Raw genomic sequence first — 26,630 nt, 5'->3', positions numbered from 1 at the left:
TCTGCTCTCACATTCATTCGATCGGCCTCTGCGGGTATGGCATATCCGTCGGCTTCCTGGACGCCATGAGCTTCTGCCTCAACTGCAGAAGTCTTCGCATGATCAACTGCTCCCTCGCCGCTTAGTTCAGCCTTTTCGTAACGCGTAGAATCATGGACCCGCCCATTGACATGGGTAACAGACCTGCGTCGTCGACGCCAGGCGACGAATGCGAATGCAACTAGAGCAGCGACAAAGGCTACCACACCGATCGCAATCCCCGCCTTCGCGCCCGCTGAGAGGCTTGAGGTGGGTTCTGTCCCTGCCGACGTATTTTGTGCGGAGGACGTTGCCGTTTGCGAAGTGGTTGACGCTGGGTTTGGAGTAGGCGTTGCCGATGACGAAGCATTGTACGTAGATGTTGTACTTCAGTCGGCGGAGGTGCTGAAAAGGTTTCGTTGGTCACGCCTCCGCTACATCCGCCATCGCCACAGAATTGCCAAAGATCCGTCGATGAATCCCATTGTATATATGTGAGCGAGTTGGAACCTGCGTAGTAATGAGCAGTTAGCTCTTGGCTGCTGGGGGGCAACGTACCGCAGCTTTTCCTGCACACGGAAGCTTCGTAGTCTGGATCGTTACATCCAGCTACGTACCAGCGGTCAGTGCCTGAGGACGATGCATTATAGCAGATCGAGTCGGCAGTGCACAACTCGCCATAGGCACAACACGCTGTAGTTGCAGATGATGCTTGATCATCACAATACACCAATCGGTGGGCACTCGTGCCGGCGAAAGAACCGACGCCATCCTGAACCTGCCCATTGGCAAGGTACCGACAGTCCGGGGTGAAGTTTGCGTAGGTCTGCAGCAGCAAGAAAGCAATAACGCCGCAGCACAGGGGAATGCCGCGCGCCATATCGTTGTCAAGAACTGGACAGGTGCAGCTTCGACTCAAGGATAACCGCTCGATGAAATACGCCTGTACAAAGGATGCACGCTGTCGTTGGCGCAGCCACTAGAGTGTGTGCGATCGACCTGCCACAAGTAGCATGCCGTCAAAACGGCACGCGATATCTCGATCGCGTAAGGAGTTGGGGGCCAATACGTCTCTGCGACGCACCAGCAGAGTGCTTCGCAGCTCTTTCATCTTGTTCACTGTGGCAATATCGTGTTTGTGTAGAAAGGTTTCTGAGATATGAAGTAAGATCGAGAGCAGGTTGACGACTTGGAGAGGAACCGACGTTGTTACTTGGCCCCCAAGAACGGCGCTAAGGATCAAACTCACGTAAGCAGGATGAACCATACGCAACGAACCCTTGTTCTGGCGCACTTATTATCCCGTAGGACTTCCTTCATTCTGGAGTGTTGTTTGTTTTCATCATTGTATGCTTCGCACCAATCGACGCGAGGAGGCCACTTCGTTCCACTATGCGATAAAGCCTGTCAGCGATTGTGGGCATTCATTCGAAACGAGACTGCTCGACATGCAGTTCCTGAGTCCAGTAGCAGTCGCTGAGCTGATACAGCGCCTTTACGAGCGAGCGTGAAGACAAGATGAAGTGGGTCCCTGAAGTCTGAGCCTCTGGGGTATTATTCAGAGGATCGACCGCCTTGATACAAACATGGCGCAATCAACCAAACAGTCTGATTTGGACATCAAATGCGCCAAAGCTCGGCCTTGGGTGCGACGTTTCGTGGAAGAATATCAGGATGGGAGACCGTGGGGTTATGGGATGTTCCAGGATCCGACAGTTGGCGATGAGAAGATGGACGAGTGCATGTGCAGGCTCGATCTTTTACTGCAGACTGCGCAAGGTGCTGTGTTTGGTCGCAGTCTTGACGAGTTTCCAAGTTTTCAGTGGGAGTACCTGGACTGGCCAGAAGGGAGTGAGGATGGAGATTTGGAGGCAGATCCTGAGATCGAAGCCGCGCAAGAACAGACGCCGCTCGAGCCCGAGGCCACGGAGGAGAAACCAGAGGACCCGGAGCCAATAGCGAACGCATCTCAACCTGGGAAAGCCGCACAGCAGCAGTCTGAACGTGGCATAGGCGCTGGAGGTATAAAAGAGGACAATGCCGATCTAGAAGATGGTGAAGAGGACGCAGAAACCGACTTGGGCTCAGAAGATACAGAAGAGGATCTGGACGAGGATGGCGACGATCAGAAAGAAGTCGAAGACGATGCTTCTGAAGAAGATGACGAAGACGAGGACGACGCCGATATCGACCTGGTCAAAGAACTCCCCAAAGTCCGCGCTCATTTCAATTGGGTCTGCCATCAGAAGAAGCGACGCAAAGTCCACGAATCCTTAGATGTCGACCGCAGTGGCATGCCCCGCGGACTTCTTCGCGGCGTCTTTATCCTTATCGATGAGGATGCGGCAGACTCCATCGTGGCCACGTCTTCTTATGCCGATAATTCCTGGGTCTGGGCTATCGATCCGAACTATACAGGCGATATTGCATCAATGACGAAGAACGGCCTGAAGGATGAGTACTACGGCTATATGCGTGTGCGATTGCAGCAGCTGGTCAACAATTTTTGGGTCGCGTTGCGTCAGGACAATCTGATTTTGCCTACGCTGTGGGAGGCTGCAAAGCAGAGCCTGAATTGTGCATTTGTATCGGTTGATCCTGAGGAGGCACAGCTGTCATGGGGAGGCAGGAACTTGGGCAGCGCCTTGAGAGCGTACCCGGTGGGCCATGAACTTGGACCGCGTGTTATACAGGGGTAGCCTCTTGAATCCTATGGGACATGAACTCGGACATCGCATTGAAAGCTTACACGGCCTGAACCGCTTTCAGAAAGCCCGAAAATCTGACGAAAATCTGGTTGCCGATTAAGAGGTCGAGACTTCCGCGATCTCGGCTGATGTTGATGTTCCAGGACACCAGCGATAGTCATATTGTCGTCGGCGCAACGTTGCTGCTGCGAGGCCTGGAGTGGGTCGAGGCGTTGAAGACAGTCGCTCGTACAGACGGCGGCGAGGTCATCGCTACTCGAGAAGTAGACGTTGAATTCGACTGAGGGTAAATTCGTAACCCACGTCACAGATGTGGAAAACGTAGAGCTGATATGAGTGAAGATGGTGCGTACATGTATTGTGTGAACCATATATTATGGGGTGATGTGGGCACGCACTAATCCCAAATAGGGTTACCCTTGCCCCACATGCAGACCCCGAAGTACAGCTACGGTAGGCACCACCAAGATTCATGTTGTCAACGTCAACACCCCCCATCACTTCCACTCGTTAAGTTCCCGACATCCTCTCCTCACGATGCCGGCGTCAGTCACCATCGCCACGACCGTAACGAGCAACAGAAGCGACGTCAAGAAGCCAGTGCAAGGACAGGAGAAAGAGCAGGTCTCGCCACAAGATGACTTTTTTTGGACATACACAGAAGAGCCGCACAGGACTCGGAGACAGGCCATCATAAAAGCACACCCAGAAGTCCTTAAGCTCTGCGGGCCGGAGCCATTGACCATACCATTGGTGTTGGCCGTCGTGGGACTGCAGATCTACTGTGCATACGCTTTGCGAGATTCCCCTGTTCTTTCATGGCAGTACCTGCTCACGGCGTATGTGATTGGAGCGACGGCCAACCAGAACTTGTTCCTGGCTATACATGAGATCTCGCATAACCTGGCGTTCAAGTCACCACTGGCCAACAGGCTGTTTGCGATTATCGCGAATCTTCCTATTGGCATTCCATACTCAGCGTCCTTCAGACCGTATCATCTTACGCACCACAAGTCGCTTGGTGTGGATGGTCTGGATACGGATCTTCCTACCGCCTTGGAGGCATGGTTTCTGGACTCTGTTGGCGGTAAAGCCTTCTTCTGCACGTTCCAGATCCTCTTCTATGCGCTGCGGCCAATGATGGTATACAAGTTGCCCTTGACTGGCATCCATGCATTGAACATTGCTGGTCAAGTGCTCTTCGACTATGTCATCGTCACGGCTTTTGGTGGCCGGGCGTTGGGATACTTCATCATGAGCTCTTTCCTCGCTGGCTCACTCCATCCATGCGCCGGGCACTTCATTGCAGAGCACTACGTTTTCTCGCAACACCAACGATCTCTGGAAGCGAAGGCTTCGCCGTCTGCCAAACTCGCTCCTCCGCCTGAGACATACTCATACTACGGTATTCTCAACATTCTGACATATAACGTTGGACTGCACAACGAGCATCACGACTTTCCAGCGATTCCATGGACGAGATTGTGGAAGTTGAACCAAATCGCCAATGAGTTCTATCGGGACTTGCCATGCCACTACAGCTGGGTTGGCGTGATTTGGCAGTTCATTATTGACAAGGAGGTCGGGCTGTGGTGTCGAGTGAAGAGGAAAGAAGGCGGACGGAAAGTTGGAGCAGGATCCAACGACGAGAAGGCTCACGGGCAACCTGTGTCTGTTGTAGGCTGAGCGATAGAAATTACACGAATAGAGTCATGACTGGTCTTCATAATGCTTCCAAGACATTGTCTTCCTGTTGTCCATGGTAACTGTTTTCTCAACATTCACTTGCACACAACCTGTGATTGTTAATCGACGCTGCACCGAAAGTGACGGAATTTCCAGGGACGGATAAAGCTTAACGCTAGCGTCGGCAGTCTAAACCTAACTCCGTCATCGATGCCTTAAGGCTCACATCTCGTGCAACCACCTTCAAAGCGCCACCACTCCTTCGCTCATCTCTCCTCGACCTGAGCATCTTCCCACCAATACTGTCGCTGTTCTTCAACGCAGGCGACAGACTCTCCTCATCGCCGTCATGGATTCCACCCAGTCCGACGCCGACAAGGTACGCTATGCCCGCAGGCTGTCCCTCGAAGGTCCCGCTTCTGGTGGAGGATTGTCAAGAGCACGTGAAGAGCTTGGTATTCTGTATTACACCTGTTGCCTTGGAAGAGATGGATGGACTTGCAACGACATGCTCTAGTTGGGGCGGGACTTCGAAGCGCGGACCTTTGTCAGTACTGGCGACGCTGAACTGACAAATGTGATAGATCCGGGCAAAGAGACTCGCCAAGTTGGGAGGACAGGGTAGTGGGAGCGCATCGCCTGCTGATCAGAACGGATCAGAGCAAACGCCAGATCAACAATCGACAGCAATCCAACCTACAGCACCATCGCAACCTACCGAGAAGCACGAGACTCCCTCCACGACCGCCGAGAACCCTTTTGCGAAGCTCAACGTCCAATCAGAAACCGAGAATAAGAAGCCAACCACTCCTCAAATCAACGTAAAGCCTCGACCTACCTCACCTGCAAAGCGAGAACGAGATGGATCTGAGCGGCCGCGAACGAGAGTCGCGGAGCGCCCATCCGAGAGCTTCGAGTCGTGGCAGGATAGAAACCTACGCCAGATCTTCAGAGTCACATTGAAACCAGAAGAGCTGAAGGATTCGCACGGCAACAAGCTCACTCATATCCCCAACACGAAGGAAGAGCTGGTAGAGTCGAACAAGTCGCTATTACTCAGCACGGACGAGTTGGAGGGTGTCATCACAGAGGCGACCGGTCAGGTAGCGGCGACAAAGAGGTTCGAATACTTGCTGCAATGTTTCAAGCGGGCATCACGGGCCATTCGGAACAGCAACTTCAGCGGACAGGACGATCCTAAGCAGAAGATTCTCAAGGAGGCGCGACGCATGAGCATGAGCTACAGTGTCTTTGCTGTAACTATGCCTGAGATGTTCGGAGACGATGTCCCAACCTCAAATCGGCTGGTTGACCATCTACTGGCGGAGCCTGAATGTGATGTCGGCATCTGCACAGACTTCCTGACCGAAGCGAGTAGTCGTTTCGATGAGGATGACACCATCAAAGAGGCGATTGTAGGCGCGGCGGAGGAGCTGAGCAGGCAGCTTGCGGAGAAAGACATGTTGGGTGAATACCAGAACTATGTTCGTGCTCTGCGGAATCTGCTCAGATTTCCCAAGATCGTTGAAGCTATCACGCAGTCTCCCAAGTGGGCACCTGAGGGCGTCAAAGCGCAGGAAATTGAAACAAAGACGATGCTCGGGCCCTTCTTCCGACTGTCGCCCATGCAGCAAGAAGTAGCGAACAACTACTTCTCTGCTCCACGAACTCGAGACAGGGGCTTCATTGCCAACGCCCAGAACGCTGTGCGTATGACGCTGCGGACACACCAGAGCGAGCTGTTCGAGATCACCAATGGAATCGTTCGATCTGGACCTGCCAACCGGGAGCGCATGCTTGACTGGCTTGCTCTTTGCGTCAACCTGAATCACAAGAAGCGGGCGATGCGTGTCGACTACCGCATAGTCTCCAGCGATGGCTTCATGGTCAACGTTACTAACGTGCTTGACCAGCTGTGCGATCCCTTCATGGATGCCAAGTTCGGCAAGATCGAGAAGATCGATGTCGACTATCTTCGCCGCAACCCTCGCGTCGACATCAGTGACGAGACGAAGATCAACGTGGACCAGAAAGCTTCAGACGAGTTCTACTCAAACAAAGCCGAAGGAACCAACAACTTCATCTCTGAGATTTTCTTCCTAACTGTTGCGGCACACCACTACGGGACCGAAGCAGCTCAAACTCGGGTCGCGATGATGCGCAAGCAGGTTCAGCGAATGGAGAAGGACCTTGTGCAGTTCGAGGCAGAGCGACATAAATATGTCAACGTAAGTGCGGCTGCTTTCTGGAGCTATGTGACTTGTGCTCATGTTATTCATAGGACCCACGGTATCTTGCGCGATACGACGCCGAGCACGCGAGATTCAAGAAGCGCATCGACGACGACTGGAGTACGATCCACGCCACTACCGGCGTTCTTGTCGACGACCTCAACCAGGCCCGTTCCATGCAGTTCATGCGATATGTCATCGTCTGGTTGCTGCGGATAGCGTCAGGACAGAACCTGCCTAAGGAGCAGATCCAACTGCCGCTCCCACAAGAGCAATCACTGGTCTTCAAGAGTCTGCCGGAATACTTCCTCGAAGACATCGTGGACAACTTCAAGTTTATCACATCGCACATGCCGCAAATCATCACCCCACAGCAGAGCGAGGAGATTCTGCAAGTTTGCGTTACTTTCCTGCGAAGCAGCGAGTACGTGAAGAATCCAGGCGTCAAGTCTGGCCTTGTCACGATTCTCTTCTACGGCGTGATGCCCTTCTCAAACCATGCGAGAGGTGTGCTCGGCGACCTTCTCATCGGCTCATCGTTCGCTCACAAGCATCTCTTACACGCCCTGATGAAGTTCTACATCGAAGCTGAGAGCACGGGCACGCACACGCAGTTCTTCGACAAGTTTAACATCCGATACGAGATATTCCAAGTCATCAAGAAGATTTGGGTTAACACCATGTACCGGGAGAACTTGGCCCGAGAAGCCCGTGTCAATACGGAGTTCTTCGTCCAATTCGTCAACATGCTGGTCAACGACGCCACGTTTGTGCTTGATGAGAGTCTGAGCGCTTTCATCAGGATCAACCAGCTCACAGCTGAGATCGCTGACCAGAATGTAATGCGTGAGCTGACTGAAGATCAGCGTAAGGAGAAGCAGGAACTTCTCGAGGATCAGAAAGGCAAGGCCAAGAGCTACATGCAGCTGACTCGCGAATCTATGGAGACATTGATTCTCTTCACGGAAACACTGGCGGAGTCCTTCACCATGAAGGAGATTGTCACTCGTCTTGCTCACATGCTGGACTACAATCTGGATCTCATGACGAGCAAGAAGCAGACTACGCTCAAGGTCGAACATCCCGAGCAATACGGTTTCAACGCAAAAGAGCTACTCGCCGATATCATGACGATCTACACCAACCTGGCCGAAAAGGAGAACTTCATCAACGCCATTGCCGACGACGGTCGATCATACAAGCCCGAGAACTTCGAGAAAGCCGTCGAGGTCATGGGTCGCTTCGCAAGAAAATCGCCAGAAGAGGTCCGCATCTGGAACGAGCTGGCCAAGAAGGTCGCAGAGGCCAAGGCTGCCATTGAGCAGGAAGAGGAGGACCTTGGCGAGGCTCCAGAAGAGTTCATGGACCCGCTCGTGTTCGACCTCATGACTGATCCAGTCATCTTGCCCCTGAGCAAGAACACGGTCGATCGCTCCACGATCCGGAGTCACTTGCTCAGCGACCCCACGGATCCTTTCAATCGGACGCCGCTCAAGATTGAGGATGTGATACCGAATGTGGAGCTCAAGCAGCAGATTGATGCGTGGAAAGCGGAGAAGAAAGCACAGAAGGCGGCGAGTAGGATGGATACGAGCGAGGGATGAATGAAAGGATAGGGATGGGAGTGACATGATATGAGGTTCTGGGGTGGGCTCATGGTGGCTCTAGCATGATAGACTCTCGCATAGCTACTTGCGCCTACAGATTCCTAGATGCACTAGGAACGAAATGACAGGATGATGATCATAGAATGCTGCTGTCTCAATTCGGTGCAAGAATCACATTCGTTCCACAGGCCAGCGTAATCTTCATCATGATAAGGGGCATATTTCACTCGCATGACAGAAAAATCAAGACCCCCTCTCATCTAATCAAGCAGTAGGTAACACTCGCTGCACACGAATTCCTGAAAGACGATAGCATCCAGTAGCATACAACACCTCCACATCCACTTCACATTCCACCTCACAACCAATCCCCCACAAACACCACCCCAACCTCCACCAACTCCCTCCACGAAACAACACCTCCCTCCCGCTTAACCCACGTCTTCCGCCTCGACCTATACACCCCCGTCCTCTCATCCTTAACCAAATACTCCCTCCTCTCCCTCACGCTCGGCGGAAAAAGCATATACCTTACGGGCGTCGCGGTGGCGCAGAAAATCTCCACGAGGCGCAGGATTGCGGCGGTGTGGATGTACGAGTTCGGGGGAAGGGAGTCTTGAGTTTTGGAGGAGATCATGGCGGCAAAGGTTTTCATGAGTGCGAGACTTGCGAAGAGGAAGTAGAGCGTGTGCATGAGGACGAGGGGGTTCGAGAGGCGCTCGAGGAGGGGGCGGCGGTGCGAAGGGGAGCGTTCGTCGAGGGGCGATTTGAGGGTGCCGGTGGCGGTGAAGGGGGTGTTTTGGGGGGTTGTGGTGAAAGACTGCAGGAGGGCGGTGATGTGGTCTGTTTGTATGTGGATATGTCAGATGAGGGATTGGTCTCAGGGGGAGTGTTTTTTGGGGATGTGGGCTTACATGGAACGACCCAATAGCGGTTCCGGGAGATGTTGCTTAGGTTTTTGGTGCCGACTTGGCTGAAGATGAGGTACTTCCAGATTTTCGAGGAGAGCCATAGGAAGAGATAGGGGGTGCGAAGGGCGCGGCGATCGAGGGTCTCGTGTGTCGATATGAGTCCTGGGGATAAGGCCAGTAGAGGGAGCAGGATCAGGGGTAGGATCAGAGCCGTGCTGAAGTATGTCTTGAATGCGTGGTGCATGCCGAAGAAACGTTGGGCGGATGATAGGGAGGACTTGTTGAGCCAAGGTAGGAAGAAGTTGAACTTCCGAGCGACGAGAAGGCTGCCGGCTGTCTAAGGGGATGGAAAGACATGTCAGCATTCCATCACTGCCATGTTTACTCGCTGTTAAAACTTACCCATCGCACTCGTTGAGCAGCATACGCATGGAGTGAGCCGGGCGCCATGCCAAATTGCAATTCATCTTCGATAAAGGCAGCTTTCCACCCTGCCTGGACAAGCACATACGAGCACACGATATCCTCACCAACATTGGACAGAGGCCAGCCACCAATGCTGTCCAGAGCCCGACGACGCATCACGTACCCCGAGCCAGAGCATTGACTGCAGCCGAAAGAGTCTCGAATCGGCTCCATGATCAATTGGAACACGTTGGAATCCTGGCCCAGTTCGTCGCCTTCGGGAATGTTGTACGACAGCTGAGGGGGACTCACAAGAGCCGTGGTGGGCGAGCGAAGGAGATGAGGGACTGTCTTTGCCAGCCAGTCCGCCTCTGGGATCATGTCTGCGTCCAGAGCGGCGACGAACTCGGAGCTGCCGTACAGCTCCTTACTGACTTCATGTCCGAATCGAAGGTTGCCGGATTTATAGTAATGCGGAATGCCTGGTTTCTTCTCGCGGTCGAGATAGCATACTGGGTGGTGACTCGTCCGTTTCAGTCGCTCATTGAGCCTGTCTACGGCGAGACGAAGCCGATCGTCCTTGGAATCGTCCAGCACAAAGACCCTGTAGGAAGACTTTGGGTAGTTCTGTATCGCGGCGGCGTGGACAGTGTCCATAATGATGTCGACATCTTCGCCGCATACCCTATTGAAGTTTCAGCATGTTACAACAAGCAAAGGCATCTGCCAAATCGTACGTGACAAAGACATGGACCATCGGTGCCGTGTCACCCCTGAGTTTAAGGCTCGGTCTCCTGGATGACCCTGCCGCTGCAAAGCTCGTGGTAATCTCCATGATTTGCAAGATCTCTGGACATGCCTGGACGACTTCACACAATAGGATGAGCCACTCATAACGGTACTTGGCTGCTGTGGTTGAAGTCGAATACCAGCATGCTCGCAATCTCGCGTGTAGATACCAGATCCAGGCTAAGCACAGGGCGATGTGTGCTATGGTCCCTAGAATCGATCGCAGGGAGGTAGCCTGGGTCGGTCTCGCATCTTCCTGTATAGCACTGGACCAAGTCGCGGAGCCTTCATAGTCAAAGTTCTCACTCGATCCATTGCATTCTTGAATAATGGTAGTTGCGCCGCTAGGCAGTCTTCGTTGCTCACTGGAGGTGAAAGCTGTAGTCATCATTGCAACATTGCAGCGTCGTTCTTCTTAATGCGCATTATTCAAACTGTCCGACAGAGCCGTGACTTTTGACCATATGCGTTGGCAAGAGAAGGAGGCCACTCCTAATAGTTGAGAGGTGAACTTGGGGCTGTGGAGCATGAGGCACATGGGTGGTCGCACCGTTGAGCTGTGGCTTGGTGCGAGGAGGGACCTGTGACGTTGAATGTGTTACCAACAGGCCCGGATGGATGTATTTCAAACGCAGAGCCGCGCTTCTTGCAAAAGCTGACACCGGGCGACATGGCATTAAACTTTCGAAGAGTGTCGGTAAAACAGCTTCTCTCGTTTTCTACCGAGACGAGGTCGATCCAGCTGTGTGGAACAATCAAGACTGTATGTCGAGATGGGGATGATCTTGAGTTGGAGGTCTTCGACGGATCTTCGTTTCACGCGATATTGATCGAAGTCCCGAAAGACCTCCACATGGGCGAACAGCTGACACAATGAACAACGATTGAAGTACACGGCGACTGGTTTCCAGACATGGGCCGCATCGTCGCCAGCCAGGTCCGCGTCTTTGGAGTCTCGGATTCCTCGTCGAACCCTTTGAACGCTGGTGCACTCACCGACGGCAGCCATTCTCATTTGCGACTTCAAAATCCTTGGCACTCTCTATTGATGCGATTCCGCTCGGAGGTCATATCAGCGGTACATGGCTATCTTGCGACTCATGCCGAAGGGCCATTTCATCAAGTGCATCACCCCGTGATCACGCACACAGATTGTGAGGGCGGAGCCGAAGTGTTTCCTGTCTTGACACAGAAGAGCAAGAATGACGATGCGGCGCAAGTCGACGATTTCTTTGGTGGTAGGCGGTTCTTGACCGTCACTGCGGCCATTCATGGCGAAGCGTTCACTATGGGATTGGACCGGGTCTGGATGCTGGCACCATGCTTCCGGGCCGAAAGGTCACAAGACGATCGTCATCTGGCCGAGTTCCATATGCTCGAAATATCGATGAACTATTCGGAGGAGCTTGAGCCACTGATGAAGCTGTGTGAGGAATTTCTGCGGGGCCTAGTCGAGAGATTGAGGAATTCACCCGCAGCTTGCGAGGTTTTGGAAGTCGTTGGCCGAAGGGACACGACGAGGGTGAGTGCCGCAGAGCTCAGATGGCGATGGGAGTTGTTGACGCAAAGCGACTGGCCTCGAATCACGCATGCCGACGCTATCCGCATGATGAAAGAGGCCGAAGCCGTCGGAAATGCAAAATTCCAAATGAGGCCTAGGCCAGAGACCGATCTTGCCACGGAACACGAGATGTTCGTGCTGCATCATTTCCAACGTCCAGTCTTCGTGACGCATTACCCGTCCAAGATCAGACTGTTCTCGGCTCTGCAGTCGCCAGCCCCACAGTCACTAACTGGCATTCAAACGACCGAGTCAGTGGACTTGCTTCTACCAACCATAGGAGAGGTATTTAGCGGTGGCCTTCGCGAGCATCGTCTGGAAAAGCTCATAGAGGTCATGCGTGAGAAGGGCTTCTTCCGCTCGTGTGGTGCAAAAACTGGAGTAACAAAGGGTGGAGAGTACCCCTTCTTACGTGACGACGAGTCACTCGATTCGCTGGAGTGGTTCGCCGACTTGCGTCGATGGGGGACCTCGCCTCACGGAGGGTTCGGAATCGGGTTTGAGCGTCTGCTGAAGTACTTGACAGGAGCAGAGTCGTTGCGAGATGTAGTTGCATTTCCTAGGTATTACAAGCACTGTCAAGCGTAGGAAAGGGTCCGTAAGGCTCTCACGCATTGGAATCGCGAAAGACCCCCTTTTCCTTGTGAGCGTTCTGATAGCATGACACACTGTCCGGCGCCGTGTCTCTACCTTGAGTCGAATTTCAGGAGCCAGTATGTGGTAGAATAAGTATCATGGGTGATGGAGATGGTTCGATCTTACATCGTCAAGGATAGGAGAGAAGCATCTACATGTGGGCGAGGTGAGGTCTCCACGACTCTGTCCCCACCGGACCGAAGCGGGGCTTTTCCGAGAAATGGAAGGCTTGCCATCACTGAGGTTCATCAAGGCATAGATATCCGCACAAACGTCTTCATACGAGCAGTCTCAGCATGCTGTGCAAGAAAACTACTCGTAACATGAGATATCTCCACACGTATAAAAGATCATATTTTCATTCCACAGGTCATATCTCGTAACCGGGTATCCATTTCACTCGCAAAGCAATACACGCCATTAATCAATCCACCCCGCGACAAGGAAACGGCCTCGTACTCCCACTCTGACTCGAAATCTCTCCAACACTGCCATACAATCCCAACCCACTCGCCACCAAACACAGCAAAAACAAAGTCACATTCACCCACACCAACACGTTCCTCCTCCACCCTCGCCACCCATCCTTCTCCCTCCAACTCCCAAACAACCAGAAAATCGCCGGAAACCCCAGACAGATCCACGTCCCCACCGCAGCACCTATCACAGCGAGGAGGGAGTTGAACCACGGAATGACATTCCCCACGACCCATGCGACGGTCCACAGCGTCACGACGATGGCGATCCAGCTCGTCCACGCGCGGGCGGTGTTTTCGTCTTTCACCTCCGGGCGGTGTTGCCAGGTTATATCGTACGCGCGTTTCGCGGCCACGAGGGCGGCGATGACGCCTGCGACGATGATGGTGGGGACTGCGAGGCCGTAGGCGATTTTGGCGGCTGTAGGGGTGGCGGAGTCGAGGGCAGGGGAGGCGACCGTGGGGCCGACAAATTTATAGATTATAATGCCGGCGAGAGCGTAGAGGGCTATAGTGAAGAAGTTTGTAGTTAGGAGAGCTTTGGGGAAGTCGGATGGTTGGCGCATTTCGGAGATAATATTGAAGTAGGCGACTGGAGGAGGGATGTTAGTTATCTGGTTCTTGAGTTTCTTCTTCTTCTGAGACTTACTGTGCCCGGAGAAGGAGACGAGGATGTTAGAGACGGCGGCGCAGGCGGCTGCGAATGTGTAGCCTTCCGTACCTAGTTGGACAACGGTATCGTACTTGACGGGATGGTCGTGCGAAGCCTGGATCACGCTGGCCATCGCCGTGAAGGTCGCGGCGATAATGGAGATGCATGCTGTTGGAGTGTTTGTTAGCTAGTTCGTCCACAGCTAAAGCGAAGAGCCGAACTTACAGAAAATCGAAAACCAGGAATTCGTCTTCAACGCTCGCGGCAGCGTACATGTGATATTGATGACGAGCGCCAACACCGTCCACCAAACTCCACATATATGGTCACCGGACCCCTCCGAGAGCTTAAACGCCATGGATCGGAATATGATGATATGTCCGGCCATCATAAAGACGAGCATCGCCATCTGCATTACTTCCACGATCCAGCGGCCCACCGAGCCACCAATCAGCTGACCGGCTTCTGCGAAGCTGCGAATTTGTGGGAAGCGCATCTTGAAGCGGTAAACTTCGTGGCCGGTGTAGGTGGTTATAAAACCGCAGCCGAGGATGAGGATGCTGCCTGGGAGGATGCCAACTGATTTCACTGCGGAGGGGAGGGAGAGGATGCCGAGTGACACTGTCTCAGCGAGCATAACTGGGGAGATGTTAGCTAAGTTCACTTGCAGTGTCGTCCGTAAACAAAAGCCTTTGGTCTGTGAGTAAGACTGCACTCACCCGTTGCGGCCTGCCACCAGTTCATCTTCTTTTCCTCCTCGCCACCATGGACAAGACCTCGTCGGCTAGTGCTGGTAGTAGATGCCTTGCTCGATGGTAATGATGGCATCCTTGCTGATACTGGGTTCGTGCCCAAAGTGCTGGGTACGGATTTTGAAGAGTTCGATCTTGATGGTGGGACCGGCAGGGCTTGCTCGTCTCCATTGCTGTTGCCCTGCTCGAGGTCCTTCTCCGTGATGTAGGCAGAGTCAGGAAAGCGTGGTGCAGCCATCTTCGCGACTGGTGTGTTGTTTGATAAGATTTGGGTTGTAATGCTCTTGAGTATTCATGAAAGTGTTGAAAACAACCTGGAGAGCAAGATCTGAGAAAAAACTGAAATGAGATTCTCGCGGCCAGTGATCTATATGCCATTCCTGGCGTATTGAGTTCGACGCCAAGCATGTCCTTTGTAACTGACGTACACGGAATAAATCATGAGCTTTCTCGCAGACAAGCTAAATGGAAGCTGCCGAAATCTGAGAGGCTTTTGGGTAAATGCAGCGAGACTGATTGGCCGTTCCGTCTCGCTACCGTCTTTGGAGCGGTGTAATAGAATGGACTCGGGTAGAAAGTGATGTTGTTGCATAGTCCTGATTTGGTCTCGTCGTCTTGTTGCTTGCGGCCCTCACTGGTTTTCTGATGAAGTCCGCTCGCAACGGCTAAGAAGTGTGGCATGGTGGTGCGGCTCATGGTGGTGGCAAAATCTTATCCATCGATCAGTCACATGTACACCTGTGACGTTAGGATTCGGTTATGATCTTCGATAGCTTGTCCAAGGTGACAAGATAAGCAGCGTCGGTATGGGTGTTCTTAGCGCAGTCAAGGAGTTGAGGGAGTCCATAGGAGAGCTTCAGAGCGCATGCAGACAATGTATACTCATAGGCCAGCAGCGCACCATTCTCTCCCTACCAAGGCCCAACCAAGCAGTCCCCGCATTTTCAAAGTCGGTCGTCCACTGAATGGGCATCTTTTACCATTTCGCCTCCGTGGCGTGGATGATGTGGGCTGGAGACGTCATATCCGTTGAGCTTCCAGATTTTGGTACTCTCATGACGATAACGGCTCGCGATGATCGTATCATCTGGTTGGCTTTGGCGATTATCTGATTTTTCGAAGAGTATCTCACCAGTCAAAGGCATAGACGAGGCAAGAGTAAGTGAGAAAGAGGGCAGCGTCAATGGTGAAGTCAGAGCGGCTCCACACGCTAGGCCCGGGACGTTCCTTCACCTCAACGCTAACGAAACTCTCGGGACAGCTCGAATCAAGCTCCAACATCTGGAGGACGTATCCGCCCGCTGCCCTCGCAACCAGGATGGCGCATACAGTGCTTGCGGCGGGAGTGCGCTTAGCCCCTATTCTGGTTGCACCCATCACGCCTGCTATGCAACCAACGTGTACACGGCCCAGCCTCCTCCCTTAGATTCTCTTCGTTCCTCGTTCTCCCCAGCTCCCTCAAGCTCCCGTCACTTTCCCCCCAACCTCATACCATACCCGACTTTGACCCCGTCACTTCAGAGTCATAACAGAACAATGGTCGAGTTACGCAAGAGACCCGCTCCACCCCCACCGCCACCGCCAGCGAAGAAGCGAGCTCCGGCCAAACCGAAGCCAAAGAAAGACGCGCCAAAGGCCGCTGAACCGGAGGAAGCTCCTGCTGCTGCTGCCGCGCCGGCTGAGACTACAACGACGGAGAAGCTTGCGAAAGCTGGCGCGCCGAAGGTTGGCGACTCGATAACGCTCGAAGGCTTCGGCGGCGAGATCGAAACCAACGATGGCGACAAGACCACCCTCGCCAAGTTGGTGAGCGAGAGCAAAGCCGGCGTCGTCCTCTTCACCTATCCCAAAGCTTCAACGCCAGGATGTAAGTCATCCATAGTATTGGCATCGTCGATGTGCGTCGTTAACATTGGTACCAGGCACTACCCAAGCCTGCCTGTTCCGCGACTCCTACGAGCCCCTCACCGCGACTGGTCTGAGCATCTACGGTCTCAGCACGGATAGTCCAAAAGCCAACACCACCTTCAAGACTAAGCAGAACCTGCCATACCCTTTGCTATGCGATCCATCTGCGACATTGATCGGCGCGATTGGCCTCAAGAAAGCGCCAAAGGGTACCACTCGAGGTGTGTTCGTTGTTGATAAGAGCGGAAAGGTCTTGGCTGCCGAGCCAGGAAGCCCTGCGCCTACTGTTGAGGTCGTGAAGAAGGTTGTCGCATCGATGGGTGGTGATAGTGAGGCTAAAGGTGTCGAGAAAGCAGAGGAGCGTGCGGATGCGGAGGATGATAAAGAGGCTGCCGATACTGCTGCCGAGGTCGCGGATACGGCCAAGAAGGTTGATGGCGCTGCTTGATGGAGCGGCGTCTGCTATTGATTACGAGTACGCTTGTCGATTGCATGAATGTCATGTCTCTCAGGGCGTCTAGACAGCGATCAGATGTCTTGTTAGTGAAGCGTCTTTAACACAACCTTTGCCGTCATACCAATCTGCCAACACCAGCGTTCGTGACATACATTTCGCAGCTACATTGCTAAGTGAGGCCGACACGGAATAGAGAATGTGGTGGGAGGGCAAACATTCATGCCTTGGTGCCTTGCTTGCATCGATCGACGTCATGGCTGGATTTCGAAACCGCATGCGCTTGAACTTCTGCCACTCCCATATCTTGTTGACGTCGGAAACCACAATTTGAACGAATCTTTTGAAAAGCTCCCTCTTTCGTGTTCCTCACCTGGGCAGTTCTAGCCACGTACAACTGCTATCTCATCAGAGAAGAGACGGCCGCACACGATGTCGTCCCGCGCACTGCGCAAGGCGCAACGCGAAAAAGAAGAGCAGGACCGCCTGAAACAGCTGGAGGAAGAGGCACAGGACTTGGAGGAAGATGATGAAGATGAAGAGCCCGCGGCGAAGGCACCTCGGAAAAGCGCATTTGCCATGCTACAAGATGAGGAAGAGGCGGACGAGGACGAGCCTGGCGATGAAGCAGACGGGACAGAAACAGCACCAGCAGAAGCACTACCCGCTCATGTGACAGCTAAGAGCTCGTCAAAAAAGAAGAAAAAGAAGAAGGCAAAGGCAAAGATCAATGAGCATGCATCAGACGAAACTCCATCAGACAAGCAGCTCGATGAGATAGATGCTGCTTTGAAGGAACTTTCGACCAAGGGCAACTCAGCACATTTAGGTATCACCGCAGCAGGTGTTGATCCTGCAATGGACGAAGCTAGTCGACTCCTTGTCATCGATACGAATCATCTACACGCGCAGAACGAGATGCGTAGGCTGTTTGGACGTGCTGCATTGGAGTCACAGGAAGAGGAACAACCCGAGCAGCAAGCAGTGGGTGGGAATCGGAGGCAGCAACGACGTGTACAACAAGTGGGTCTGGCACAAGCCCTTCGAGGACAACGAGCAGATGGACGATCGGGTGGCCTTGCTGCTATGGCTCTTCGTCGCAACATCTTTATATCCGGCAAGGAAGAGTGGCCAGTCGCAACAGGTGGTGGGCTCGGCATGGAGGTCGAGGAGAAGCGTGCTGATGGCACCGTGCTGTATCGCTTTGTCCACAACACCGTCTACCAGGATGTGCAATCGCAATTCGAGACGTGTGTGGCATCGATGGACCCGAATCGTCTTGTGGCATTGCTTCGACTGAATCCGTACCACATCTCAACACTGCTCCAGGTTTCAGAGATCGCCAAGTCAGAAAGTGATCACGCCACTTCTGGCGATCTCCTCGAGCGTGCATTGTTCTCATTCGGTCGTGCCATCCACAGCACATTTGCAAAGAACCTGAGCGAAGGCAAGGCACGGCTCGACTTCAGGAGAGCAGAGAATCGCGAGTTCTGGCTCGCCAGCTGGAGGTACATGCAGAACCTTACAATGCGTGCGACCTGGCGGACTGTCTACGAGTGGGCTCGGCTACTCCTGTCGTTATCACCTGAGGATGACCCGTACGCCCTGTGGTTGGTCCTTGACCAGTATGCGCTCAGATCTCGACAAGACCTGGATTACTTGAACATGTCGAGAAACGCTTCCTTCAAAGGCGTACACAATGACATGCCCAATGTCCAGCTCAGCCAAGGTCTGGCCGAACATCGGGCCGGCAACCAGGGCAAAGGCAAGCAGGCACTCTTCACAGCGATAGGCCGATTTCCGTGGGTCGTTGCAAGACTCATGCATGAGCTTGGGCTGGACGCTCCGCCTGCAGTATGGGGGAAAGAACCTCGGACGCAGAAGGAGAAGTTTCACGCTGAGCTCTATGCGATTTACGCAAAAGACTTGTGGAATACACCAGAGGCGTCAAACCTTCTGGTCGAAGTGGCAAGTGCAGTACCAGCTGATACTCCCGCGGCCCCTGTCAACGCGGACGAAATCACTCGAAATGAAGCCCGTCATGCTTTGCTTTCAGACAATACCACCTTGATCGCTCTGGTCCCTCGCAAGTTCACCGCACAACTCGAAAGCTCATCAGATCCGTTGCCACCCGACGATGCCTTCATGTCGTACCTGTCTCGTAGGACGGGCAGGTCTCGAGGAGGTGGCGGTACCATGGGTCTTAACCAGATCGATGAGAGCGTGCGTGAAATCCAGAGCCTCCACAGGTTCTTCGCAGAGCTTTTCCCGTGGTTCAGGAGGCCTCTGCAAATGCAGGCCGAGGATGCTGAAGACACCGATGGCGCAGCTGACGAGGCTGGCCACCCACCCGTGAGTCACCGGGATTTGATGCGTCAAGTCGATGCAGCTGGTGTTCCACGACAAGTCTTCCAAGATCGTGCGCAACGACTCGTTCAGCTTCAAGGTGAACTTTTCGGCGGAGGTCCCGAGGTCGGCACTGAGATATTCGAGAGGCTGGCCACGGATGCTCATCTTGGCCCTGATGACGAGGCAGACACGGGGAGACCAAACCAGCCGCGAGTCGAAGAAGGATCCGACGACGAGTGATGTATCAGTCCCAGTCAATGTAGCCTAACCTGGAGGATGAGACACGCTGCTCAGGGCGCTCGTGCTGATTCTCAACCCCACTGGTGCGTCCTACACGCAGTCCAACCGCAACAGTCTCCCAAATCTGTCGACCATGGAGTGTCCACCACTGCCATGTGCAGTCCTGGCCACCAAACCCCACAACGATTTGACGCCCGCCTGGATGACGCTCGACATACTCTGTCACGTCCAGAACGACGTCGTTGACGACAATCCCTGAACAAGTCAGCTAGAACAACACGACAGATTTGAGCAGGCAGTATATGAAGGACCAATAGATGCGGCGGCAGAACGATCAGATAGGTACGTACACAGCCTCTTTGATCCCTGCCCGTCCCGTTTTGCGACTTCTGCTGCTGCAATGTTTGGTAGGTCTACGTCTTTCGTTGTCCTTGGCATGAAATTGTGTTCAATCTCAATCTCCATGTGGCCTTCATGGTCATCTAACGATCTCTTCATATGCTCGACTTGGGCATCTTCCTTGATTTTCGGCTTCTCGTCTTTGCACTCTTCTCCAGAACGAAAAGACGATAGATTGATGAAGCCCATCTTTCATCACAATGCAGTCTTCCGACACTGCTGTTGATTCCCTTTGGCTTTATTCACTCCACGATCATCAGCTCTTTGCACTCCCTGCTCGGCTGGCCGGCACTCGTCCAGATACATTCACGAACCCCGCAAGAGGATCGTCACTGGGGCTTTGTCCAACATGCGAATATTTCCCTGGCTGTTAGGGATCACAGCCAGTACTCGGTGGGCCGTCATTGAAGATAGTCGCAGGTAAGATCCTCACGTCTGCAATTCAATTCAATCACAGCTTGATTGAAATCATGTCCTCTGGTCGGCTTCACAATTGGATCGGGGATATCGCGGCCAAGGACGGACACAGCACACTTCTTGACGCCTTCCCAAAAGAATGAAGCGTCCGTCGATGTTCGAGGTTTCTGATATTTGCCGTTGTACATGGAGGCCTCCCGCAATATATCCATCCCTTCGCACGATCAAGACCGGCTGTTGCGAATCCAATGGGGGCTTTTCCAGTTGAGCCTTACCCCAGACCTGGGGAAAGGGTACGGGGATACATGCACAGGCAGAGCTTGTTGCTTGCATCCATCTGAGCTCAGCTGTATGAGCTCCTTCGCCGTGTCACGGTGGCAAGTACGGTCTCGCGGGATCACGACCCCGCTGACGGGGTATCGGGTCTGACCTGGCAGATCTGTAGAGCAGAGCTCTCCGCTGTGAAGGCATTGGAGAGGGGAAGATATGGGTGGCGAAGGCAAGTATATTTGGTCGTTGTGACTTCTTGCTGTATTCTTAAGTATTTGCTACTTCCCATCATCTTCTATTCCTACTCCTCATTCGAGGTCAGTCAAGATGGCACCGTCCGCCATCGACCAACGGGGACTCATGACGAATGGCATCAACGGCCATAGCAAGTGGCAAGCACCTGCCAAGGTCGACACCATGAACCCCCACGACCAGGTCTACTTTGACCCCAAGCTGCAACCCAAGACGTACCATATGAAAGACACAGACTCGAACAGCAAGATTCTCTTCCGCGGCGTCAACATCATCGACAGCACAGGCCAAGACCCCTACAAAGGCGACGTGTACATCGAAGGCGAGAGAATCAAATACGTTGGCGAAGTCCCCAACGTTGACAGCCTCGCTCAGGACTTGAAAGTGCGGACAGTGTCAGGGCGTGGGCGAACGTTGATGAGCGGGCTTGGAGATGCGCATACACATCTCACGTGGGACAATGGCCAGCTATCCGGGTTGGGCGATATGGGTGTTGAAGAACATACTCTACTGACTGCCCAAAGCGCGAGGACATATCTGGATAGTGGATACACGATGTGTTATGGCGCTGCTAGCGCCAAGGAGAGGTTGGATGTTGTGATAAGGGATGCGATCAATGAGGGGAGTATTCCCGGTCCTAGGTATCTCGCTAATGGAAAGGAGATGGCGGTGCCGAATGGCGATTTGTGAGCTTGGTCGAGTGGGAAGTCTTGGAGATGATTGCTGATTGTCTGTTCAGGGCGCCTGGCATCACGGCTTTTGCGAGTGGTCCATTAGAGATGCGGGAGATGATCCGACATCACATCAAGTTGGGCGTTGATAATATCAAGCTAAGCATGTCAGGGGAACAGATCACCGAGACAAGGGATGCCCAAGACTGCTATTATACCGACGAAGAGACCGCAGCCTGTGTAGACGAGGCGCACAGACACGGCATAAGGCTTTGCGCTCACGCAAGGGCAAGGGACAGTGTCAAGATGTGCATCAAACATGGGGTGGACGTCATCTACCACGCCTCCTGGATCGACGAGGAGGGCATGGACATGTTAGAGAAGAACAAGCACAAACACATCGTCGCTCCCGGCCTCAACTGGCTCCACGCCACAGTCTACGAGGCTGGAGCCTTTGGCTACAGCTTCGAAAAGGCCGAATCAGTCGGCTACAAGAAGGAGCTGGACGTCGCAATCGAAGGACTGAAAGAGATGCACAGACGAGGCATCACTGTCCTTCCAGGGGGCGACTATGGGTTTGCTTGGACACCTCACGGAACCTACGCCAAAGACCTTGAATTGTTTGTAAAATACCTGGACTTCACTCCGATGGAGTCTATCGTAGCAGCAACCGCCGGCGTAGCCAAACTCTTCATGCGAGAGAACGAACTAGGCAAAATCCTCCCAGGCTATTTCGCAGACCTGATCCTCGTCGATGGTGACCCTGTGGCCGACATCGGCGTGCTGCAGGAACACGACAAGCTCAACCTCATCATGATCAATGGCCGCATTCACAAAGCCAGCTACAAGGAGTTTCTGAAGCCCGAACAGCTGAATCCGATCATGGCACCGCTGGAGAAGGCGAGGCTTGATAACTTTGTGGCGTATAGACTCAGCGACGGCATGGGACGCACGAGGATTGGACATTTGGATCGAGAGAACGGGACGATTACGCCTGTTTCGTTTGAGAGTGGGACGCCGGTTGAGAGTCTCTACCAGGTTATTGAAGTTGGAGAGGAGAATGTTATTGCTGGAGATGAGCCCTTCCCAATGACGGAGGATATCGACATCTTGCCACCACTGTCCGGCCGAAACGTCCTAGCCGTAGGCAAAAACTACTCCGAGCACGCAAAAGAGTTCAACGCCAGCGGTTACGATGCCTCTGATAAAGTCGACATGCCCAGCCATCCGGTCATATTCACGAAACGGGTGACGTCGATTATAGCGAATGAGGAAGATATCTTACTACATGAGGGGTTCACGGAGACGCTAGATTATGAAGGCGAGATCGGCGTAATCATTAGAAAGGGGGGCTTTGGGATTCAGGAGAACGAGGCGGATGAGCATGTCTGGGGGTATACGATTGTTAATGATGTTACGGCGAGGGAGAGGCAGAGGGATCATAAGCAGTTTTATATTGGTGAGTGTCTTACATATGGCTAGTGACAGTGATGCTGATACGATTATAGGCAAGAGTGGCGATTCGTATTGTCCTATGGGTCCATTGGCTCTGCCCAAGAGTGCTTTGCCTCGAACACTACAGGTGACGACACATGTCAACGGCGAATTGAGACAGAAGGGCACAACGGACGACCTCATCTTCTCCATACCCAAGCTCATAGCCACTCTGTCAGAGTCGCAGACTTTACGACCGGGCGATGTAATTGCGACTGGGACTCCAGCGGGTGTCGGGTTTGGTCTCAATCCACCGCAATTTCTGAAGCCTGGAGATGTTGTCGAAGTGAGCATCACCGGCCTAGGAACGCTGCGAAACAAAGTTGCGAAAGCTGAGCCGCAAAACCATGTCACGAAGCGTGTTGAGCAGGAGACGAGCATTCCGACTTTGAACTTGGAGAGATCGAATGGTGGCGTTGGATTAACTACATTGCCTTCTGGAAAGCAACTCTACGCAAAGATGAGCGGGAAAGGACCTTCGACGATCGTATTCCTCCATGGATTAGGAGGCACACATTTGTTCTACAGCCCGCTTGTCAATATTCTCGGCCTGGACCAAGAAGACCAACCACAGTACACAAGCCTTCTCTTCGACATCGAGGGCCATGGACTTTCGCCGACGAAAGCGACCTCAAAAGTGACGATCGAAAGCTACGCCCAAGATGTCAAGGACCTGATTGATGTCCTACAACTACCCACCCGAAATGGAATCACCCTGATCGCACACTCAATGGGCTACCTCGTAGCCTCACTCTTCGCCTCCCGACACCCAGACCTAGTCTCCCGCCTCGTCCTGCTCGGACCCGCCCCCTGCCCCCTCCCCGCCGCAGGCGCAGACGGAAGCCTCCAACGCGCCGCCGCCGTCCGCAAAGGCGGCATGTCGAGCGTCGCCCAAACCGTCGCCGCGAACGCCACGAGCCAGAAGACCAAAACCTCCAACCCGATAGGCTACGCCGCAGTGCAAGGAAGTCTCCTCAGCCAGGACCCGGAGGGATACGCGAAAGGTTGCACGGCTCTTGCGGGCGCGAGGGATTTGCGTATTGATTTTGGGAAGTTGGGAGAGAAGGTGGAGGCTTGTATTGTCACGGGCGATGAGGACAAGATTTCGACGCCGGGGCATGTGAAGAGTTTGGCGGAGACGATGGGGAAGGGGGCGAGGGCGGAGGTTTTGGAGGGGGTGGGGCATTGGCATTTGTTTGAGGACGCGGAGGGGGTGACGAGAATTGCGAGAGAGTTTCTTGGGCTGTAAAATGGCTTTGTGGAGACATGGTGAGATGTTGTGACGTTGCTGAGGAAATGGCGGTGGTTCTGATCATTCACTCCGCAGAAACGCTATCATTGCTAGCGCAAACCTTACTCAGGCCCCCTTGTCTGCCAAGACAGCGATACACACCAGACATACATATAGGCTATAGAGATGTATCTTGAAAACCTTCGAGTGGTGGTTGCCGGATCGCGCCAGGTTGTATTTCTAGAAAAGCTCAGCGCACACACATGCCAGTCAAGCGGAGGCTATCCGCATGGACACACCATGTATGAAGTATTATGCAAGACTTAAAGGCATGACGCTGATAACATGTGAGTTTTCACTTTTGCCAGAACGATGATGCACCAAATCTGCAGTTCAGAGGTCGATGCGACTGCCGCTCACTCGTGTCTCACTTTCACTTGCGCCTGCCGTTGAACTGGCATGTTTGACTCTGCGCTGGATGCCGCTCTGGGACGAGTAAAAGCTGACGACCAAGCATAGGAGCGGAAGGGATCTACGCCGTTATCTCAATGCCTGCCCACACTTCCCATACAGACAGACAGCAGACAAGAACCATCTCGTGCAGCAGATGTATCGACTTCATAGAGGGCTACCATGCTACGACAAGTGGGGGAGAGAGGAGATGATACGCTTCATTGCCGCCAGGTACATATTGATCATGACGCTAGCAACACGTTTTGCCGCTGACATTGGAAATAGGAAGATTCCATATCGCGAATACATTCCACGCCGCATGACAAGGAGCGACCTTGCTCGCGTCCTAGAGCGAGCGGACGAGTACAGGTCAGACAAAACTTGTCTGTGTTGAGAATGTACCTTTTGACACATGCTAGAACCTTCACCAAGTTCCTCGAGCTTCCCACTGAGCTTCGCGTTCATATCTACCTGCTGCACTTCGCCGATCTTCCTCCGGTTCCTATTTCCACGGAGTCGCCGCCCATCACGCAAGTCAGCAGCCTGCTCCGCAAGGAGGCACTCCCTCTCTGGTACGAGCCGAAGAAGCTCATCGTCAAGTTTGTCCAATACTCGAACGGGAGGTTCAGGTGTAGCGGAGCCAGTGTCTTGCTGCATGCCCCCAAGAGCGTGCTGCCACACGTCAGAGTCTTCCAAGTCTGCGGCTCGGTTCAATCTCTCGAGCTGTGCTGGGAGGTTCGATTGGCGAAAGAGGAAAAGAAAGAAAAGCAATTGTTCCGCAAGGAGAAGGAGAAGGAAACGCCGCCCTATGAAGTTATACAACGGCATGGTCAGACAGGCTATGCCAAGCTTCTACGCGTCGCGAACACGATGGAATTACGTCTGAGAGGAATCATCGATGAGCGCTTGAGAGTTGGGGGATGCTTTCAGCCGCAGAATCTGGATCAGGAGACATTTCGAATGGTCTTTGTTCGAGCTCTCGCTCAGTACAACGAATAGACGGCGGTTGATCGGGTACTGGAGACAATAGTCATTCTCTGGCGGCCAGGGGCGGACACACGTTGTCGTTTTAGCTCAGCGCACCGACCTCCTCATCATCAATTGAGGCACAATTATGATCACCCCCAACATCCACGATTTGTGCTCCACTTGTGCCCTTCCCTGTAAGATCCTACCTCCTCCAGAACTCCTGACCCCTGACCCGCCTTTCCAGAATGCTGTCCAGAATGAATTCCACTGCCGCAGTCACATTCGCGTCCAAAAGTCTCTGAATGAGGCGGAAGTTGTAAAAGGCAATATACTTGCTGAGCTGTATCCCAGGATCCGCCAGATTCTCCAACGCAGTAACAAAGCCACGGACATTCGTACATAGCACATTGGCCTCCACCAACAGTTGTTGCAGCGCAACACCACGCGTATGGGTTTCGCGCAGCGTATCCTTCCAGCTGTTTGCAATGTCCGTCTCCTTCAAGTCAATGCCTCAACTTTTGTAAAGATTGCAAGGAGGGTGAAGAAGTCCGAGAAGGAGATTTCGCGCTCCCAGATGAGGAGTGTCGTCAAGTTGTAGCCGTATCGCAGAGTGGCTGCACGAAGAGCTGGCCGAGCGAGCTTGGCCTCGAGACTAGATTGATTCAACCACATCAATGTCAGGCTCCTCATGTTTGGGATTTGTGTCAGCAGTCTGGGTACGGAGACTTGCTCGTGCTCGACCAGTTCATCCAGGAAGTCGTTAAACGGTTGAGGTGCATGCCGTGTCATACCATGGGTGGGTATTTCGCCTCCTCTACATGACGCGTGATGCCGGCTCTCGAGTGCTGGCGGAGAGCCAGCAGGCTGACTTAAAGATGTAGGAAATCGCTGTCTACGCTGGTTGATTGCGAGATTTGGAGGGTATTCTTCTGCTTTGCTTTTTGGGCGGCGTTCTAAAAGCAGATATCTTTTCGAAGCAAAAGAGCTCCATCGCCCATCGGCAAACACAGCGAAAAAGTCTAATGTTATCCGATCCATCTTGAAACGCCCAAATATCTCAGAGTCCACACTTTTGCAAAAGAACTACATCA

At 53.3% G+C, this 26,630-nt stretch overlaps 11 protein-coding genes across 11 annotated transcripts; 8 read left to right on the top strand and 3 right to left on the bottom strand.

Moving 5' to 3' along the window:
* Positions 1-238: 238 nt before the first annotated feature.
* On the bottom strand, positions 239-898 carry M409DRAFT_54711 (uncharacterized protein; the record flags this gene model as incomplete). The annotated part of the gene is made up of 2 exons (XM_033812798.1): positions 239-528; positions 577-898. The coding sequence occupies 2 exons, from the start codon at positions 896-898 to the stop codon at positions 239-241; spliced, it is 612 nt and encodes a 203-aa protein (XP_033667839.1).
* A 706-nt stretch (positions 899-1,604) lies between these two features.
* Positions 1,605-3,010, top strand: M409DRAFT_22998 (uncharacterized protein; the record flags this gene model as incomplete). The annotated part of the gene is made up of 2 exons (XM_033806588.1): positions 1,605-2,678; positions 2,870-3,010. The coding sequence occupies 2 exons, from the start codon at positions 1,605-1,607 to the stop codon at positions 3,008-3,010; spliced, it is 1,215 nt and encodes a 404-aa protein (XP_033667838.1).
* Positions 3,011-3,263: 253 nt separating this feature from the next.
* M409DRAFT_22997 (uncharacterized protein) lies at positions 3,264-4,412 on the top strand (the record flags this gene model as incomplete). The annotated part of the gene is made up of 1 exon (XM_033806587.1): positions 3,264-4,412. The coding sequence occupies one exon, from the start codon at positions 3,264-3,266 to the stop codon at positions 4,410-4,412; it is 1,149 nt and encodes a 382-aa protein (XP_033667837.1).
* Positions 4,413-4,761: 349 nt separating this feature from the next.
* M409DRAFT_54709 (uncharacterized protein) lies at positions 4,762-8,247 on the top strand (the record flags this gene model as incomplete). Its single annotated transcript, XM_033812797.1, has 3 exons — positions 4,762-4,791; positions 4,997-6,640; positions 6,694-8,247. The coding sequence occupies 3 exons, from the start codon at positions 4,762-4,764 to the stop codon at positions 8,245-8,247; spliced, it is 3,228 nt and encodes a 1,075-aa protein (XP_033667836.1).
* A 361-nt stretch (positions 8,248-8,608) lies between these two features.
* Positions 8,609-10,743, bottom strand: M409DRAFT_22995 (glycosyltransferase family 2 protein; the record flags this gene model as incomplete). Its single annotated transcript, XM_033806586.1, has 4 exons — positions 8,609-9,093; positions 9,165-9,498; positions 9,564-10,251; positions 10,304-10,743. The coding sequence occupies 4 exons, from the start codon at positions 10,741-10,743 to the stop codon at positions 8,609-8,611; spliced, it is 1,947 nt and encodes a 648-aa protein (XP_033667835.1).
* Positions 10,744-11,268: 525 nt separating this feature from the next.
* Positions 11,269-12,504, top strand: M409DRAFT_22994 (uncharacterized protein; the record flags this gene model as incomplete). Its single annotated transcript, XM_033806585.1, has 1 exon — positions 11,269-12,504. One exon carries the CDS (start codon positions 11,269-11,271, stop codon positions 12,502-12,504), a length of 1,236 nt encoding a protein of 411 aa, XP_033667834.1.
* Positions 12,505-12,976: 472 nt separating this feature from the next.
* On the bottom strand, positions 12,977-14,670 carry M409DRAFT_22993 (uncharacterized protein; the record flags this gene model as incomplete). The annotated part of the gene is made up of 4 exons (XM_033806584.1): positions 12,977-13,620; positions 13,678-13,848; positions 13,906-14,319; positions 14,400-14,670. 4 exons carry the CDS (start codon positions 14,668-14,670, stop codon positions 12,977-12,979), a joined length of 1,500 nt encoding a protein of 499 aa, XP_033667833.1.
* A 1,298-nt stretch (positions 14,671-15,968) lies between these two features.
* M409DRAFT_66458 (uncharacterized protein) lies at positions 15,969-16,788 on the top strand (the record flags this gene model as incomplete). Its single annotated transcript, XM_033816948.1, has 2 exons — positions 15,969-16,299; positions 16,355-16,788. 2 exons carry the CDS (start codon positions 15,969-15,971, stop codon positions 16,786-16,788), a joined length of 765 nt encoding a protein of 254 aa, XP_033667832.1.
* Positions 16,789-17,226: 438 nt separating this feature from the next.
* M409DRAFT_66457 (uncharacterized protein) lies at positions 17,227-19,383 on the top strand (the record flags this gene model as incomplete). Its single annotated transcript, XM_033816947.1, has 1 exon — positions 17,227-19,383. The coding sequence occupies one exon, from the start codon at positions 17,227-17,229 to the stop codon at positions 19,381-19,383; it is 2,157 nt and encodes a 718-aa protein (XP_033667831.1).
* A 1,413-nt stretch (positions 19,384-20,796) lies between these two features.
* Positions 20,797-24,135, top strand: M409DRAFT_54703 (uncharacterized protein; the record flags this gene model as incomplete). Its single annotated transcript, XM_033812796.1, has 3 exons — positions 20,797-21,407; positions 21,461-22,851; positions 22,901-24,135. 3 exons carry the CDS (start codon positions 20,797-20,799, stop codon positions 24,133-24,135), a joined length of 3,237 nt encoding a protein of 1,078 aa, XP_033667830.1.
* A 679-nt stretch (positions 24,136-24,814) lies between these two features.
* Positions 24,815-25,569, top strand: M409DRAFT_54702 (uncharacterized protein; the record flags this gene model as incomplete). The annotated part of the gene is made up of 2 exons (XM_033812795.1): positions 24,815-24,939; positions 24,990-25,569. 2 exons carry the CDS (start codon positions 24,815-24,817, stop codon positions 25,567-25,569), a joined length of 705 nt encoding a protein of 234 aa, XP_033667829.1.
* Positions 25,570-26,630: the final 1,061 nt, after the last annotated feature.

This window comes from Zasmidium cellare (genome assembly GCF_010093935.1).
Source record: "Zasmidium cellare ATCC 36951 unplaced genomic scaffold M409scaffold_17, whole genome shotgun sequence".
Lineage (NCBI taxonomy): Eukaryota > Fungi > Ascomycota > Dothideomycetes > Mycosphaerellales > Mycosphaerellaceae > Zasmidium > Zasmidium cellare.
This window is presented reverse-complemented; position numbering and strand designations above follow the sequence as displayed.